This window comes from Orcinus orca, chromosome 1, assembly GCF_937001465.1.
Source record: "Orcinus orca chromosome 1, mOrcOrc1.1, whole genome shotgun sequence".
In the NCBI taxonomy this organism is placed as follows: Eukaryota; Metazoa; Chordata; class Mammalia; order Artiodactyla; family Delphinidae; genus Orcinus; species Orcinus orca.
Genome location: NC_064559.1, coordinates 46,533,029 through 46,550,056, shown reverse-complemented (window position 1 = coordinate 46,550,056; position 17,028 = coordinate 46,533,029). Strand labels below are relative to the sequence as shown.

At 40.2% G+C, this 17,028-nt stretch overlaps 2 protein-coding genes across 9 annotated transcripts in view; one reads left to right on the top strand and one right to left on the bottom strand.

The window, feature by feature from the left end:
- The window catches only part of RNF2 (ring finger protein 2), a 100,200-nt gene that overhangs the window by 61,825 nt on the left and 21,347 nt on the right, over window positions 1-17,028 (top strand). The window contains exon 7 of one of the 2 annotated variants that reach the window (XM_049703524.1): window positions 5,713-7,549. The exons of the other annotated variant lie outside the window; for it this stretch is intronic. Within the exon in view, the coding sequence (XP_049559481.1) occupies window positions 5,713-5,739 (27 nt within the window). The 3' untranslated portion in view covers window positions 5,740-7,549. Of the gene's footprint in view, window positions 1-5,712; window positions 7,550-17,028 lie in introns of those variants that run through there. 2 annotated transcript variants of the gene reach the window in all.
- Window positions 15,497-17,028, bottom strand: part of TRMT1L (tRNA methyltransferase 1 like) — a 36,140-nt gene continuing 34,608 nt past the window's right edge. For 6 of the 7 annotated variants that reach the window (XM_004275228.4, XM_033437982.2, XM_033437983.2 and 3 more), the window contains 2 exons: window positions 16,864-16,990; window positions 15,497-16,760 (listed from right to left, as the gene is read on the bottom strand). In XM_004275228.4, the coding sequence (XP_004275276.1) occupies window positions 16,508-16,760; window positions 16,864-16,990 (380 nt within the window). In that variant the 3' untranslated portion in view covers window positions 15,497-16,507. The remainder of the gene's footprint in view (window positions 16,761-16,863; window positions 16,991-17,028) is intronic. The other variant, XM_033437985.2, reaches the window with a different exon arrangement.

The following is a 17,028-nucleotide window of genomic DNA, read 5'->3' as shown; positions in this document are numbered from 1 at the left end:
AAATAACTGAAATAGGTCATAGGAAAACAAAAAAATAAAAGATGGTTCTTTGAAAACATCAACAAAATTTACAAACCTGTTGAGAAGACTCAGATTACTAAAATCAGCAATGAAGAATATCAACTACTGACGTTATAGAAAGAAAAATGATTATAAGGGAATAATATGAACAGTTGTATGCCAACAAATTAGGTAACCTAGATCAAATGGACAAATTCCTATAAAGACACAAACTCTGAAACTGGCTCAAGAACAAATTGAAAACCTGAATAGATTTATAATAGATTGAATTAGTTACAAAAAAATAACAACTTCCCACAGAGAAAAATGGCCAGACCCAAATGACTACACTGGTGAATTCTACCAAATGTTTACAGAACTAAAACCAGTCCTTTGTAAATTCTCGCAAAATATAGAGTATACTTGTTAACTCATTCTGTGAGGCTAGTATTTACTCTGGTACCAAAACCAAAGGCATCACAAGAAAGGAAAACTACAGATCAGTGTGTCTTATGAATACAGACATGAATCTCAAACAACAACAACAAAAAGCCCTACTAGCATGCCAAATCCAACAACATATAAAATGATTAATGTAGGACATCTGATTCTAGGAAGATGGAGTAGTATTTTCCCAGAATAGGCAGACAGAAAATCAATTAGTCATTGCTAAGGGCTGGAGAAGAGTTGAAAATTATGGCTATGGGGTTTCTTCTTGGGGGAATGAAAATTAGTAATTCTAAAGTTGGTGATGCTTGTATAACTCTGAATATTTAAACCCCCCTGAAACAATTCCTTAAATAATATTTTAAAAGGGTGCATCTTATGGTAAGTGTCTTATATCTCAATAATGTTATTTATTTATTTATTTTTGTGGTACGCGGGCCTCTCACTGTTGTGGCCTCTCCCGTTGCGGAGCAACAGGCTCCGGACGCACAGGCTCAGCGGCCATGGCTCACGGGCCCACCCGCTCCGCGGCATGTGGGATCTTCCGGACCAGGGCACGAACCCGCGTCCCCTGCATCGGCAGGCAGACTCTCAACCACTGCACCACCAGGGAAGCCCAGGTTGTTATTTTTTTAAATGACTCCCTTTATAGAAGACAAATGGGTCTTCAGTTACAGATATAACTTTCAGTGCCATTCAGCATACTTTTAGTCTAACCCTACTTGCCTTTTGGGCCCAGTTAAAATTAGAGATGTATCTTAGATGGTGTCTAAGGTTGCTTCCAGCTTAAACATTTAATGATGCATTCTCATGCTTACAAACAGCATGTTTTCTTATCACAGATGATTTATTTGGTATAAAACTGTGACCTTTTTGAATATGGCTATACATTTTATTACTGTTACAGAAATTCTCCTGTAGCTGCTATGTGTTTGAAAGTTTACAGCTAGAAACCACAAGCTTCCTTTTGTAATTTTGTTTAATTAGGAATTGATTTAATAAATGAGTTGTGTAGCTAATCTGTGATTATTTTAGCAGAATGTAATTGAAGAGCTCTCTTCAGTGTTCTTAAGTTATACCAAATTTCTTTCAAATGAGCTCCTCAAAATCTTAAGTGGTATTCTTTCATTGTGTATAGCCCTTAATACCAGTCTCCACTTCAGGTGGCTGTTTTAGTTTGCTAGGTCTGCCATAACGAACAGACAGATGGCTTAAACAACAGAAATTTATTTTCACACAGTTCTGGAGGTTAGAATTCAAAGATCAAGGTGTTGGCAGAATTGTTTCTTCTGAGACCTTTCTCCTTTGTTTGTAGATGACATCTTCTCCTTTTGTCATCACGTGGTATTTCCTCTGTGCATGTGTGTCCTAATTTCTTATAAGGACACCAGTCATACCAGATTAGGGCCCATTCCCAGTGACCTCATTGAATCTAAATTATACCCCTTAAAAGACGCTATCTCCGGGCTTCCCTGGTGGCACAGTGGTTGAGAGTCCGCCTGCTGATGCAGGGGACACAGGTTCGTGCCCTGGCCTGGGAAGATCCCACATGCCGCGGAGCGGCTGGGCCCGTGAGCCATGGCCGCTGAGCCTGCGCGTCCGGAGCCTGTTGCTCCGCAACGGGAGAGGCCACAACAGTGAGAGGCCCACGTACTGCAAAAAAAAAAAAAAAAAAAAAAAAAGACGCTATCTCCAAATATAGTCATTCTGAAGTACTCAGGGTGTTAGGACTTCAGTATGAATTGGGGAGGGTGGGGGGGCACAGTTCAGCCCATAACAGTGGCTAATGCTTGTTATTGGCCTAGACACAATTTAGCAGGCAATTCCTAAGGTAAAGATGAAAGCATACTACTAAATTATGCTAAATTAATATTTTAGCAAAACATAAGAAGGCCGGAGAAGAAGACTAAATTTTATTCATTTGGTGACCAGTAATAAAAATATATTGAAAGTACTGCTCAGTTGGCAAGTAAAAGTTATTTTCTGAAAGTGTACTTTTTCTGTTTAGTCAGTGGATTAAATTTTAAACTGCCTGGTTTAAACCAAACTCCATTAAGATGGTACCAAAGGAATACATTTTTTGAAAAATGAATAAACTCAACAGGTCAAAGATAAGGATTTTCGAGACAGATGTTAGCTGTCAGCACATTGGGAAGACGAATGTTTTCACATGGATGGTGAATGGTCAGTGGTAACTGATAGAGCAGCATAAAGAAAGATCAGGAATGTCCACAGAAACCTTAAAAATTGGAGCCCTTGGACTGCTGGAAAAGATAAGGGTACAAAATGAGCATGAAAATTGGATTGGTTGAATGTGTGTATAAGGAGTATTTGGATCCACAGAAACCATCCTCACCACTAGAAGACTGCCTTTCCATTGTCCCATCAGGAGAAGGGTGATTGGTTCTCTATAAAATATGAGCCAGAGCTGTGTGAGACTTGGGACACCAGGCATAGCAGAGGGGGTCCCATCCTGAATGTTGAGATGACCCTGTTCCCTTCCCATACAAAGTCCCCAGAATGCTGGCATTCTGATGACCACTAGGTAGAAGACTGGAGGATTCCTCTTGGAGAAACCCACAATGACATTTGAGGGTAACCCAAACAAAAAAGTTGCACTTTCTCAGTCGCCTTGCAGTATGGTGCACCAGTAAATAGACTTGAATAGACCTTTGCACACTGAAATATAAGAAGCTAGCCCAAGTCACCAGGCATTTGAGGAAAGCCTCTGACATGAAAGACAGGCTGAAACTATAACAGATCAAAACTGATGAAAGATGAAAAGATGAAAAAATGAAAAAGATAATGCAGGAAGCAGAAAAAAACCCAACTTTAAAATCTCAGAAACTCGGGGCTTCCCTGGTGGCGCAGTGTTTAAGAATCCACCTGCCAATGCAGGGGACACAGTTTCGAGCCCTGGTCCAGGAAGATCCCACATGCCGCGGAGCAACAAAGCCCGTGCGCCACAACCACTGAGCCTGCACTCTAGAGCCCGCGAGCCACAACTCTTGAAGATCGCGTGCCTGGAGTCCGTGCTCCACAAGAGAAGCCACTGCAGTGAGAAGCCCGCGCACCACAACGAAGAGTAGCCCCCACTCACTGCAACTAGAGAAAGCCTGCACACAGCAACGAAGACCCAACGCAGCCAAAAATAAATAAATGAATTTATTAAAAAAAAAAACCTCAGACTCTTACATTCACAAATTAAAAATAATATCTTTTAAAGGAAATATGCGAGAATAAAAGAACTTGGAGATTATAAAATACAATAGGAAAAATGTTTAAGACCAACAGAAGTATTGGAATGCAAGTCAGATGCATCTCACAGAAAGTGGTAAACAAAAAGGTGGAAAATAGAGAAAAAAGTTTAAAAATCTATCTAGAAGGCCCGAAATTTAACTGTAAAAAGTTTTAGGAAGAGCGGAAAGGTTAAATGGAGAGGAAATTATTGAAGAAACAACGTAATAAAATGATTCAGAAGTGAAGGACCTGGGTTTCCAGATTGAAAGGACCCCAAGAGTGCCTAGCACAAAGAATAGTAAGAAGCTGCATATCAAGGACAGGAGCATGTGATAAAAGGATTCTGAAAGATCCAGAAAGGAGAAAACACATGCACATGTTCAAAGAGGTAAAAAAACATAGTACCAGGCATCTCAAAAATAGTATAAGAAAATTATATCCTTATCTTCTACAGTATTTAGTATATAGGAATTTAATAGGTGGTGCCTAAAATTGAATTGAAAATTCAAAATTGAAAATAAGAGGACTGTTAGTATATTATGTAGAAATAAGGAGTGGATCTTTGGCCCACTCCTTCCACCTCTAAGAATTTACTTAACTTGTGTAGTACTTCGGTAAAAAAACAAAAACAAACAAACAAAATTTGCCTTCTGTTCTCATTTCTGTATGTGAATCTGATGTAACTGTGGCCAAGTGTCTTAGTTCCTCTACCCCATTAGCAGTGTCTTCTGTAAGATGAAGGGGTTGATGTTGCCTATGGTCCTTTCTATCTCTAAAACATGAACTTTTATCTTTGAAAGTATGGAATAAAATCTTTACAGGGTTGAGCACACACTTAATAGATTCTTATCAAATGTATTGAGATTTTCAAGTTGTGACAGATTACTGAGAGAGCTCTGGAATTTAATGCAAGTTTACCTGTTATCTTCAAAATGTTGCTTGCAATGATTTTGCTGTCAATTGAGTCCAAAGTATAATGAATGGTTGACGGTTTCAGATATGGAAGATGCTCAGTAGGCCAGTGGTTAACCATAGTTTTGTAATAATTCTGTTCCTGAAGTTTCTATGGAACTGCCTTTAGTCAAAAGTTGACAATTAAACTTTACGTATGTCTATATTTCCTTTAATAAGGGTTGATCACCAAGTGGCTAAAAGCATGAGTACTGAAGTCAGCCTGGGATTGGATCCTGGCTCTTTCATTTGCCAGTTTTAGAGTGGAATTGGATAAATCTCATTGAGCTTTGCTGTAAGCTTACATGATATAATCTGTGTAAAGACAACAATGTGTAGTGCTAAATCTCACATAAATATAAGCTATTAAAATTAACATGTCACTTCCTAGGAAATGTTTTTACTTGGCAAATTTTATTCTCAGGTCTCTATCTGGGGTCCCCAACCCCTGGGCCATGGACCAGTTAGAAACCAGGCTGCACAGCAGGAGGTGAGCGGCGGGCAAGCAAGCGAAGCTTCATCTGTATTTACAGCCGCTCCCCATCGCTTGCATCACTGCCTGAGCTCCGCCTCCTGTCAATTCAGCGGCGGCATTAGGTTCTCATAGGAACGTGAATCCTACTGTGAACTACACATGTGAGGGATCTAGGTTGCGTGCTCCTTATGAGAATCTAGTGCCTGATGATCGGAGGTGGAGCTGAGGCGGTGATGCTAGCGCTGGGCAGTGGCTGCAAATACAGATTATCATTAGCAGAGAGGTTTGACTGCACAGAGACCATAATAAATCAACTGCTTGCAGACTCATATCAAAACCCTATCAATGGGTGGCAAGTGACAGTCAAGCTCAGGGCTCCCATTGAGTCTGCATTATGGTGAGTTATATAATTATTTCATTATATATTACAAAATAGAAATGAAGTGCACAATAAATTTAATGTGCTTGAATCATCCCAAAACCATCCCCCCTTCCCCTGACCCCGGTCTGTGGAAAAATTGTTTTCCATGAAGCTGGTTCCTGGTGCCAAAAAGGTGGGGGACGGCTGGTCTACATGATCTAAAATTCTCTCTTCATAGGGGCTTCCCTGGTGGTCCAGTGGTTGAGAATCCGCCTTCCAACACAGGGGACATGGGTTTGATCCCTGGTCGGACAACTAAGATCCCACATGCCATGGGGCACACTAAGCCCGCATGCCTCAACTAGAGAGCGCGTGTGCTGCAAACTACAGAACCCACGTGCTCTGGAACCCACACCACGACTACAGAGCCCATGTGCTCTGGAGCCCACATGCCACAGCTAGAGAGCACATGTGCTGCAACTAGAGAGAAGCCCGTGTGCCACAACAAAGAGCCTGTATGCTCTGGAGCCTGCACACCACAACTAGAGAGAAGCCCGCACGCCACGATGAAAAATCCTGCATGCCGCAACAAAGATCCCGCATACTGCAACTAAGACCCAATGCAGGCCAAAATTAAAATAAATTTTAAAAAAAAAGGGCTGGGGTGGAGGCAAGCCCCCTAGACCTCTTAAAAAAAAAAGAGTGATTCACTGGGGGCCATTATATAGTAATCTACCCCAGCACATTAAAAAACAATAATAATAAAATTCTTTCTTCACAGTCAACTTCAATTGCATAAAATAGGTTGAAGAAGTTTACAGTTTTCGGATAACTCACACTTACAATTTACTCACATTTTAAAGTTAATAGTCTTATCATCCCCCCACCCCCACCCCCAAGAGCCAGAAAAGGATCCTTGAGCTAGAAGAGGAGTTTCTTTGTAGAGTGGGGAAAGAGAGGCAACAGAGAAAGGGAACATGGCTATGATTGTAAAGCGGCGTGGGCAAGTGTAGACAGTCTTTCTTTCTAGATGTTCAGCTTTTGTAAACTCTTCCTGGGCCTTGTGATTTCCCTTTCCTGAAGAGTATGGGAGTCAATCTCCGTATGAAGTCTAACATTGTGAGATGCCCACTTTTCCAGCCTCCTTTGTAACTTTAAGGCTGAGATTGTTATAAAAGACAGTTTGATCCTACAAATTGTGTGAATTTGCTGTCTTGCTGGGTCTCTTCAATGAGAGTAGAGACACTGGGCAGGAAAGATTGGCATTCTCAGAATTGGAATAAGAGTTTCAGAAAGATTTGGATGAATGAGTATCTTAAATCCTTAACTCCACTGAGCCTAACTTAAAATGAAAGAAACTCCTTAGATATTTGCTGCCTTGGTGTATGACTGCTTAATAACCTCACTTCAGGTGGTTAGTTACCTGGGAAAAAGCAGTGTATATGTTCTGTTATCCTTAAAATCCCCCATTGTCTCCAGGACATACAGAAACAAAGTGTGACCTGAAAGAATGTTTTGCTTTTTTTTTTTTAATCATATATACTGATATGCGGAGAATACCAGGAAAATAGATTTTGAGTATGCTGGCTCCTGAAGGGAGGAATGTAATTTTAAATTGGGTCAGGTTATCAATATGGGTATACTTATACCCAAGGTTAAGGCTCAGTTTGCCAGCTTGAACAGCTGGGGATAGTTCTGTTCGCTTGTTATTTTGACTCAGCAATGGCTTATCTAAATTGGAAGTAGGATGCTAGAAATTCCTTGATATAATGTAGAGAAGGGAAATCAAAGACTTAGGAGGGGGAATGTTGGGGAGGATTTATAATATGATCTGCTCAACCAAATCTCACTATATCCCTCCTGAGGGCCTGATTCACTCTGTTTACCAAGGCATTGAGAAATATACTGCTGAGCAGAGAACTACACCCTTGAGAAGCTTTATAGTGTGTCTGTAGGCCATGAACGCCAGTGGGAGGTGCATACATTGAAATGGACTCCTTGATGCCGTGGCCGTTGCCAGAACTTCAGTGTGTCAGAAACCAAGTAGTTCCCTTAATGCTAGACTAGAAAGGTGGTGTAGTTACTATAATAGGCAGTAGGACTAACAGGGTAGTCAGTATAGTCTGTTTTTCTTGGGTTTGGCTAATTGATTGTGTGATCCAAAGGACAAAAGTGGTTCTATTTGATTTATATAACTGAAAACTATAGATCTGACTTGAGCCAATATTGTAGTCACCATCTCTTACCCAATTCCCAGGCCCGATATTTTTTTTGCGGTACGCGGGCCTCACTGTTGTGGCCTCTCCCGTTGCGGAGCACAGGCTCCGGACGCGCAGGCTCAGTGGCCATGGCTCACGGGCCCAGCTGTTCCGCGGCACGTGGGATCTTCCCAGCCCAGGGCACGAACCCGTGTCCCCTGCATCGGCAGGCGGACTCTCAACCATTGCGCCACCAGGGAAGCCCCACAGGCCCGATTTAATGCCTATTCCCAGAGCCTTAACATCGCAAGTATAATATGTATGTTCCTCTTAATCTTCTCCAAAGTAACCTGTGGCCGTTTACCAGAGCAATTATGCAACAAGGAAATAAATTCCTAGACATTTTGGGATTACTGAACTGGTCTTGAGTTAGTTCTAATTTGTGGGAACCAGAACATCATGCATTTATTCAGAGTGGAGGCTTATGAAAGTCAGGTGATAAAATGGAGTTTTAACCCATATCTGCTACAGTGGCCCCTAAACCCATCTCTTGGTTACTTCCCATTCATTTCATGAGTGTATGGTTAAGAGTATTAACAATAGCAACTAGCAGAGTCAACACACTGGTTTCCTCATGGTGGAATAGGAACTGGTTTCTTGTGTTTACCAAATTTTAATGGAGGGATACAACTGATATTACTTTACAATGTGATCAACATTTACAGTGTCCTAAATTGCTACTACTGTTATAGTAACAAGGTGCTAATGTAGAATTAGATGGAATTTAAAAGGTATTTCCTCTTTAGGTTGGTAACATACCTTAACAGAGTTCCAAACTACTTCCTACCAAACTTTCTTTGGAAAATCTGCCTGTATATGTGATATTAATACATATAGATATGTAAGTGATTCAGTATTTTTACAGATTATACTCCATTTAAAGTTATTCCAAATGGGGCTTCCCTGGTGGCACAGAGGTTAAGAATCTGCCTGCCAGTGCAGGGGGCAAGGGTGCGATCCCTGTCCGGGAAGATCCCACATCCTGCGGAGCAACTAAGCCCGTGCACCACAACTACTGAGCCCACGCGCTGCAACTTCTGAAGCCCGCGTGCCTAGAGCCCGTGCTCTGCAACAAGCCACCGCAATGAGAAGCCTGCGCACTGCAACGAAGAGTAGCCTCTGCTCGCCACAACTAGAGAAAGCCCGTGCGCAGCAACAAAGACCCAATGCAGCCAAAAATAAATAAATCGAAAAAATAAAGTTATTCCAAATGCCTATATTTCCCTGTGCTGTACAATATATCCTTGTTGCTTATTTTTTTTTTCTTTTCCTTTTTTAAAAAAATTGGAGTATAATTGCTTTACAATGTTGTGTTTCTGCTGTACAATGAAGTGAGTCAGCTATATGTATACCTATATCCCCTCCCTCTTGGACCTCTCTTCCACCCCCCCTGCCCCATCACACCCATCTAGGTCATCACAGAGCACCGAGCTGAGCTCCCTGTGCTATATATAGCAGGTTCCCACTAGCTATTTATTTTACACATGGTGGTGTATTTATGTCAAACCTAATCTTCTTCTGGGCTTCCCTGGTGGTGCAGTGGTTAAGAATCTGCCTGCCAATGCAGGGGACACGGGTTCGAGCCCTGGTTTGGGAAGATCCCATGTGCTGTGGAGCAGCTAAGCCAGTGAGCCACAACTACTGAGCCCGCATGCCTCAAGTACTGGAGCCTGTGCACTGCAACTACTGAAGGCCATGTGCCTAGAGCCTGTGCTCCACAACAAGAGAAGCCACCACAATGAGAAACCTGCGCACTACAGCAAGGAGTAGCACCCGCTCGCCACAATTAGAGAAAGCCCATGCACAGCAACGAAGACCCAACGCAGCCAGAAGTAAAATAATTAAAAAAAAAACCCTAGTCTCCCGGTTTGTCCCACCCTCTCCTTCCCCCCTCAGATGTCCACATGTCTGTTCTCTATGTCTAAGTCTCTATTCCTGCCCTGCAAATAGGTTCACCTGTACCATTTTTCTAGGTCCCATATATATGTGTTAATATATGATATTTGTTTATCTCTTTCTGGCTTACTTCCCTCTGTATGACAGACTCTAGGTCCATCCACATCTCTACAAATGACCCAATTTTGTTCGTTTTAATGGTTGGGTAATAGTCCATGATATATATGTACCACATCTTCTTTATCCATTCCTCTGTCGTTGGACATTTAGGTTGTTTCCGTGTCCTGGCTATTGTAAGTAGTGCTGCAGTGAACATTGGGGTACATGTGTCCTTTTGAATTATGGTTTTCTCAGTGTATATGCCCAGTAGTGGGATTGCTGGGTCATGTGGTAGTTCTATTTTTAGTTTTTTAAGGAACCTCTATACTGTTCTCCACAGTGGCTGTATCAATTTACATTCCCACCAATAGCGCAAAAAAGTTCCCTTTTCTCCAGTATTTATTGTTTGTAGATTTTTTGATGATGGCCATTCTGACCAGTGTGAGGTGATACCTCATTGTAGTTTTGATTTGCATTTCTCTAATAATTAGTGATGTTGAGCATCTTTTCACGTGACTCTTGGCCATCTGTATGTCTTTGATGAAATGTCTGTTTAGGTCTTCGGCCCATTTTTTGATTGGGTTGTTCGTTTTCTTGATACTGAGCTCCATGAGCCCTTTGTATATTTTGGAGATTAATCCTTTGTCAGTTGCTTCGTTTGCAAATATTTTCTCCCATTCTGAGGTTTGTCTTTTCATCTTGTTTATGGTTTCCTTTGCTGTGCAAAAGCTTTTAAGTTTAGTTAGGTCCCATTTGTTTATTTTTGTTTTTATTTTCATTACTCTAGGAGGTGGGTCAAAAAGGTCTTGCTGTGGTTTATGTCAAAGAATGTTTTTCCTCTGTTTTCCTCTAAGTTTTATAGTGTCTGGTCTTACATTTAGGTCTTTATACTTAATAGATTGTATATCTTTTTTTTTTTTTTTTTTTTTTTTTTGCGGTACGCGGGCCTCTCACTGTTGTGGCCTCTCCCGTTGTGGAGCACAGGCTCCGGATGTGCAGGCTCAGCGGCCATGGCTCACGGGCCCAGCCGCTCGGCGGCATGTGGGATCTTCTTGGACCGGGGCACAAACCCGTGTCCTCTGCATCGGCAGGCAGACTGAATCACTGCGCCACCAGGGAAGCCCTCCTTTTTATATATTATTGAATTCAGTTTGCTAATAGTTTATTGAGGATTTTTGCATCTGTATTCATCAAAGTTATGGCCTGTAATTTCCTTTTTTGGCAGTGTCCTTTTCTGGTTTGGGTTTCAGGGTCATAGTGTCCTTGTAGAATGAACTTGGGAATGTTCAATTTTTTGGAGTAGTTTGTGAAGGATAGGTATTAGCTCCTCTTTATATGTTTGGTAGATTATCCTGTGAAGCTGTCCAGTCCTGGACTTCTGTTTGCTGGGAGTATTTTTAAATTGAAAATTCAATTTCACTACTAGTGATTAGTGTGCTCAGATTGTCTATTTCTTCCTGATTCAGTCTTGGAATGTAGTATGTTTCTAGAAATTTGTCCATTTCTTCTAGATTGTCCAGTTTGTTGGCATATTGCTGTTTATAGTATTCTCTTGTGATTTTTTGTATCTCTGTGGTATCAGCTGTTATTTTTTGTTTCATTTCTTATTTTGTTTATTTGGGTCCTCTCTTTTTCTTGATGAGCCTGGCTAAAGGTTTATCAGTTTTGTTTATCTTTTCAAAGAACCAGCTCTTGGTTTCACTTATCTTTTCTGTTGCTTTTGGTTTTTTTGGTCTCCATTTTATTTCCTTTCTGATCTTTATTTCCTTCCTTCTCTGCTGACTTTGGACTTTTTTTGTTCTTCTTTTTCTAACTCCTTTAGGTGGAAGGTTATGCTCTTTCTTTGTGATTTTTCTTGTTTCCTGAGGTAGGTCTGTATTGCTATAAACTTCATATTAGAACCGCTTTTGCTGTATCCCATAGATTTTGTCTAAGGGATTTTCTGATTTCCTCTTTGATTTCTTCATTGAGCTCCGCCACCCCCAGTAGCATGTTGTTTAGTCTCCATATGTTTGTGTTTTTCCCATTTTTCTTCCTGCAATTGATTTCTAGTTCCATATGGTTGGGAAAAATGCTTGATATATACTTTGTCTTCTTAAAGTTGTTGGGACTTGTTTTGTGTCCTAGCATGTGACCTGTCCTGGAGAATGTTCCATTGCACATGAAAAGAATATATTCTACTCTTTTGGGATGGAATGTACTGTAGATATCTGTTAAGTCCAACTGGTCTGTTCGGTCATTTAAGACCACTGTTGCCTTATTGATTTTCTGTCTGGATGATCTGTCCATTGATGTAAGTGGGGTGTTGAAGTCCCCTACTATTATTGTATTATTGTCAGTTTCTCCCTTTGTGTCTGTTAGTATTTGCTTTATATATTTAGCTGCTCCTGTTTTGGGAGCGTATGTTAACCAGTGTAATATCCTCTTTTTGTATTGGTCCCTTTATCATTATATAATGCCCTTCTTTGTTTTTTGTTATAGCCTTTGTTTTAAATTCTGTTTTGTCTGGTATGAGTATTGCTACCACCACTTTCTTGTCGTTTCCATTTGCATGAAATATTTTTTCATCCCCTCACTTTCAGTCTTTGTGGGTCTTTAGCTCTGAAGTGAGTCTCTTGTAGGCAGCATATCAGCCACCCTGTGTCTTTTGATTGGAGCATTTAGTCCATTGACATTAAAGTAATTATTGTTAGGTATACACTTATTGCCATTTTATTACTTGTTTTCTGGTTATTTTTGTTATTTTCTTCCCTGTTCTTTCTTTAGTTTCTTCTCATGTGGTTTGATGATTTTCTTTAGTGGTATGTTTGTGTTCCTTTCTCTCTTGTTTTTGTGTATCTATTGTAGGTTTTTGATTTGTGGTTACCATGGGGTTCAAATATGTTGACCTATATCTATTTGTTTTAAATAGTAGTCCTTTAAGTTCAAACACATTCTGAAAAGATCTTTTTTTTTTTACTACCTTCCCCTACACTTTGTATTTCTTATATTTTACATCTTCATGTTTATCCCTTTACTGGGATATCAAGTATCCCAGTATCAAGTATCAAGTTATACTTGATTTTAATAATTTTTTTGTTTTTTAGTCTTTGTACTAGCTTATTTAAGTGGTTGATACTCAGCTTTTACTACATATTTGCCTTTACTAGTGGGATTTTCCTTTCCTATAGGTAATTCCTTCTTGTTATAGCCTTTTCTTTTCCACTTAGAGAAGACCCTTTAACATTTTATTTTAGGGTTGACTTAGTATTGATGAATTCTTTCAGCTTTTGCTTGTCTGAGAAATTCTTTATCTCGCCTTCAATTCTAAATGATAATCGTGCTGGGTAGAGTATCCTAGGTTGCGGGTTTTTCCCTTTCATCGCTTTAAATATATCATGCCACTCCCTTCTGGCCTGTGGTTTCTGAAGGAAAATCAGCCGATAGCTTTATGGGGGTTCCCTGGTGTATGACTGTTTTTCTCTTGCTGCCTTTAGAATTCTTTTAACTTTTGCCATTTTTAATTTTGATATATCTTGTTGTGGGTCTCTTTGGATTCATCTTGTTTGGAACTCTTTGTCTTCCTGTATCTGGGTATCTGTTTCCTTCAGGCTTTGGAAGTTTTCAGCCATAATTTCATTAGTACATTTTTGATCCCTGTCTCTCTTCTCCTTCTGGGACCCCTATAATGTGAATGTTGGTACACATGATGTTACCCCAGAGATTCCTTAAACTGTTTTTTGTTTTTTTAGTTTTTCTTTTTGCTTTTCTCATTGGGTAATTTTCATTAATCTATCTTCCCAGATCACTTATGTGTTCTGTATCACCTAGTCTGCTGTTCATTCCTTTTAGTTTGTTTTTCATTTCAGTTATTGTGTTCTTCAATTCTGACTGGTTCTTTTTTATATTTTCTAGTTCCTTTTAAAAATTCTCACTGTATTCATCTGTTCCTTTCCCTAATTCAGTTAGCATGCTTATTACTAATGCTTTGAATTCTTTATCTGGTAAATTGTTTATTTCTGTTTCATTAGTCCGCCCCCCGCCCCCAGCCATTTTCTCTTGCTCTTTCAATTGAGACAGATTCCTCTCTCCTTATTTGGCTTATCTTTCTCTGTCCCTATGAAATTAGGTGTGACAGTTACCTATGGCATTCTTGAAGGGATCCTTATGTGGGAGTGTCTCTATATAGTCTGCATGTTCTTTGGTGGGAGAGCTGTATCTGACATAAACACAGGTCACATCTTTCTTCAGTGTGTGCTGGCAGTTATCACCTTGGTGGGAGGTGGGGCTGGAGATGGAGGGGCTAGGGCTGGAGTCAGGTGTGAGGCAGGGTTTCCCATGTTCTCAGTGGCCTATCAGGGGTGGGGTCAGGTCCCCAGTTGCTGGAGCAGAAGCCCTGAGGGTCAGGTCTAAGCTGGCTTGGTTACCTTTAAGTGTGTGCTTTTGCCCCTCCCAGCACTGTCACCCTCACACCAGAGGGGAGCAGTGCTGGAGCAAGAGGTGCAGAAATGGGTATTCAGCGAGGGTCAAGGGTTGAGGTGCTGGCTATGGCAGTCTGGCCTGTCAGAGATCCTGAGTGCCTCTGCCACACTGCCTGTGCAATTGCTAGTAATGGCTGCCCCCCTCCCTGTTAAGACAGCCCTTAGGGTTTGAGCTGCCTTGGCATCTTATGGCCAGCTGAGCTTTTTCCTTGGTTGTGGCAACCCTTGTTTCAATGTGAAGATGTGATGCGAGGCAAGCAGTGCTGGAGTATCTGCTCAGCTCAGGTTGGGGGGTATACCAGGGCGTTCACAGGAAAGGAGTCAGCCACTCGAGAGGTTTCAAATTCAGTCTCCCTTTCCGCCCAGCTTTGCGAGCAGGTGAGTATCCACGTGCTCATGAGTGGACAGCAGCCTTCCCACAGCCCACCTGTTAGTCTCACTGGCCCTCCAACCAGCCAAGGGGGCTCATCTTCCCTTTGTTGGACCCCAGGGCTGAGGCATCCAATATGTGGCTTGAACCACTCACCCTGCAGGGAGGGCCTTTGCCCATGTAATCTCCCTTTTCCTCTAAGTCCCCTCCCAGGGTCACAGGTCCCAACCTGATTGCTTGTTTTCCCTTCTTACCTGTTTCTGTGTGAATCTTTCTTACAGCCTTGGTTGTACAGGAGTCTTTATGACAGTTTCCAGTTTTCAGTGAGAATTGTTCCACGTGTAGATGTATTTTTGAAGTGTTTGTAGGGGGAGGTGAGTTCCACATCCTCCTCCTCCTTCACCTCGATTCCTCTCCCCATACACATATATTGTAAATAATCAGATGGTCCATGTGCTGGTTTGTCTTACGGATTTATAGTAATTTTTCTTAAGTATACAAAAAATAGTAATAACTTTTTATTTCTTTTTGTGTTCTTTTGTGAGTTATAATTTTAACTGGCAGGAATAATAAAGGTTTTTTTAATGGTCATTATAGAGACTAATTTGCACTTCACCTGTTCCTTTATTTTACTAAAATTCTATTAATTGGAGACAAGAAAAAGCAACCTTCTAGGACTATGCTGTAATAACACAGAGAGATTTTCTTTTATTTCCTCTAAGTTAATATTCTATGTTGATGCAACCTAGACTACCTGAATTTCTATATATGTCATGGGAGTGCTTACATGGTGTATTTAAACCTTTCAGTTGTTACTCTCCCTTAATTGTCAAGCTTACTGCTTGTAAAAAGTTACTTCCTCTAACAAGGTAAATATGTATTAAATCCTTGAGACAAAAATCTAAATTTTTGGTATATCTTTTTATCCAAAGTCTTACATTCAAATGAAGCAAGAACAATATTTATTAATGGAAATGAGATTTTTTTCCAACTAATTTTCATAGTCATGTTAGCCTGAGCTACTTGTACAAAAAATTAGCACATACACACACCAAAAAACAAGCAAAACAACAAAAAAGCCAAACCACCCCCCAAAAAACAAGAAAATCCTCACTTCAGAAAGTCATAAGGTGACAAGTTTTACTCCTGAGAGGTAGACAACCAAGCAAATGAATATTGTACGTGCATCAACTGAGGCACTTGAGATCACCCAGTTTATTTAATTCATAACAAAATCTCTCTTCAGAATTTAGTGCCTGTGAACAATCACTATATAAGAACAGTGGTCTCAATTTACTTTAACAAAATCTTACTCTGAAGTTTAGTCATGTAGACCTTAAACTTATAAGAAAATGTATTTCTATCTCAGGCAATTATTTAATTTCTCAAAAGCTAGTAATGAAAGATCAGTGTGGGTAGAGATATGATTTCTTGAAATTGGGAATATATTTTAGCTTGTATTTGTGAAAAAATATATTAGTGACCTGAAAGGACATTGTTCCTCCTATTCTATTTAGGGTCATTTTAATAAAAGGCTCTGGCTTCATCTTATACACTACAAACAGAAAAACATAAATATCATGAATCAGTTTAAGTAGAGATGTGATTAAGTATAGTAAAGGATGGCTTCCATAACATAAATAAAATTCCAAACACTTTGCATGTGAAAAATTTCTGAGTATTAAACAGTAGGGTGATCTCAGTCACAAACTTGGCCTTCACGTGAAATGTTTTCATTAAAATTTTAAGTTTTCTTTAAAATAAGAAAAACTTGGAAAGCATAGCTCCCAAACCAGCTAAGTTAGAAACTGCTAATTTTCTGAATGAAAACAGCACTGTTTTTTTTTATTTTTACACAACTGAATTGAAAGAATAGAAAAAGCACTACAGTTGATATAGAGAACTATTAGGCCATCAACACAGACATCTGGGAACAAACTTCTTTTATATTTACCATCTTCTGCAGCCACTTGCTTCTGCTTTGTCATTCACTGACATTTCAACCGTGTCAGCTACTGTATCTTCGGACGCTGGTTGGACGTGGCCCTCTGACTGTCCTCCAGTGTAGGTGGGGGTGCTGTACTTTAAAAGGATAGATTTAAACTGTATTAGAGGTGCATCTGTACGGACACCCATCGGGTCAAAATGAGTTCGGCTTACTCGAAAGCCTGCTTGAGAAAGACAGCACAAAAACTTTTTTAACCTGGAACAAGGAAAGGAAAAAAATGAGGTTCTTGTACTTTTATTTAAATCACAATGTCATTAAAATATTAAATATATACACTGTCATTCACTGACTGTCTTACTTTGGCATATTCATTCCTTTAATGCTGTGTCTATGGATGTTGTAATAAAAGGGAGGATGTTCAGTATTCACATCAGTCTTTTGCCTCTTGGCTAAATTTGTGGTGGTTTCGTTACTTCTTCTCTTCCCTGAAACATACATATATAAACACAGAAAGTTAGCATTC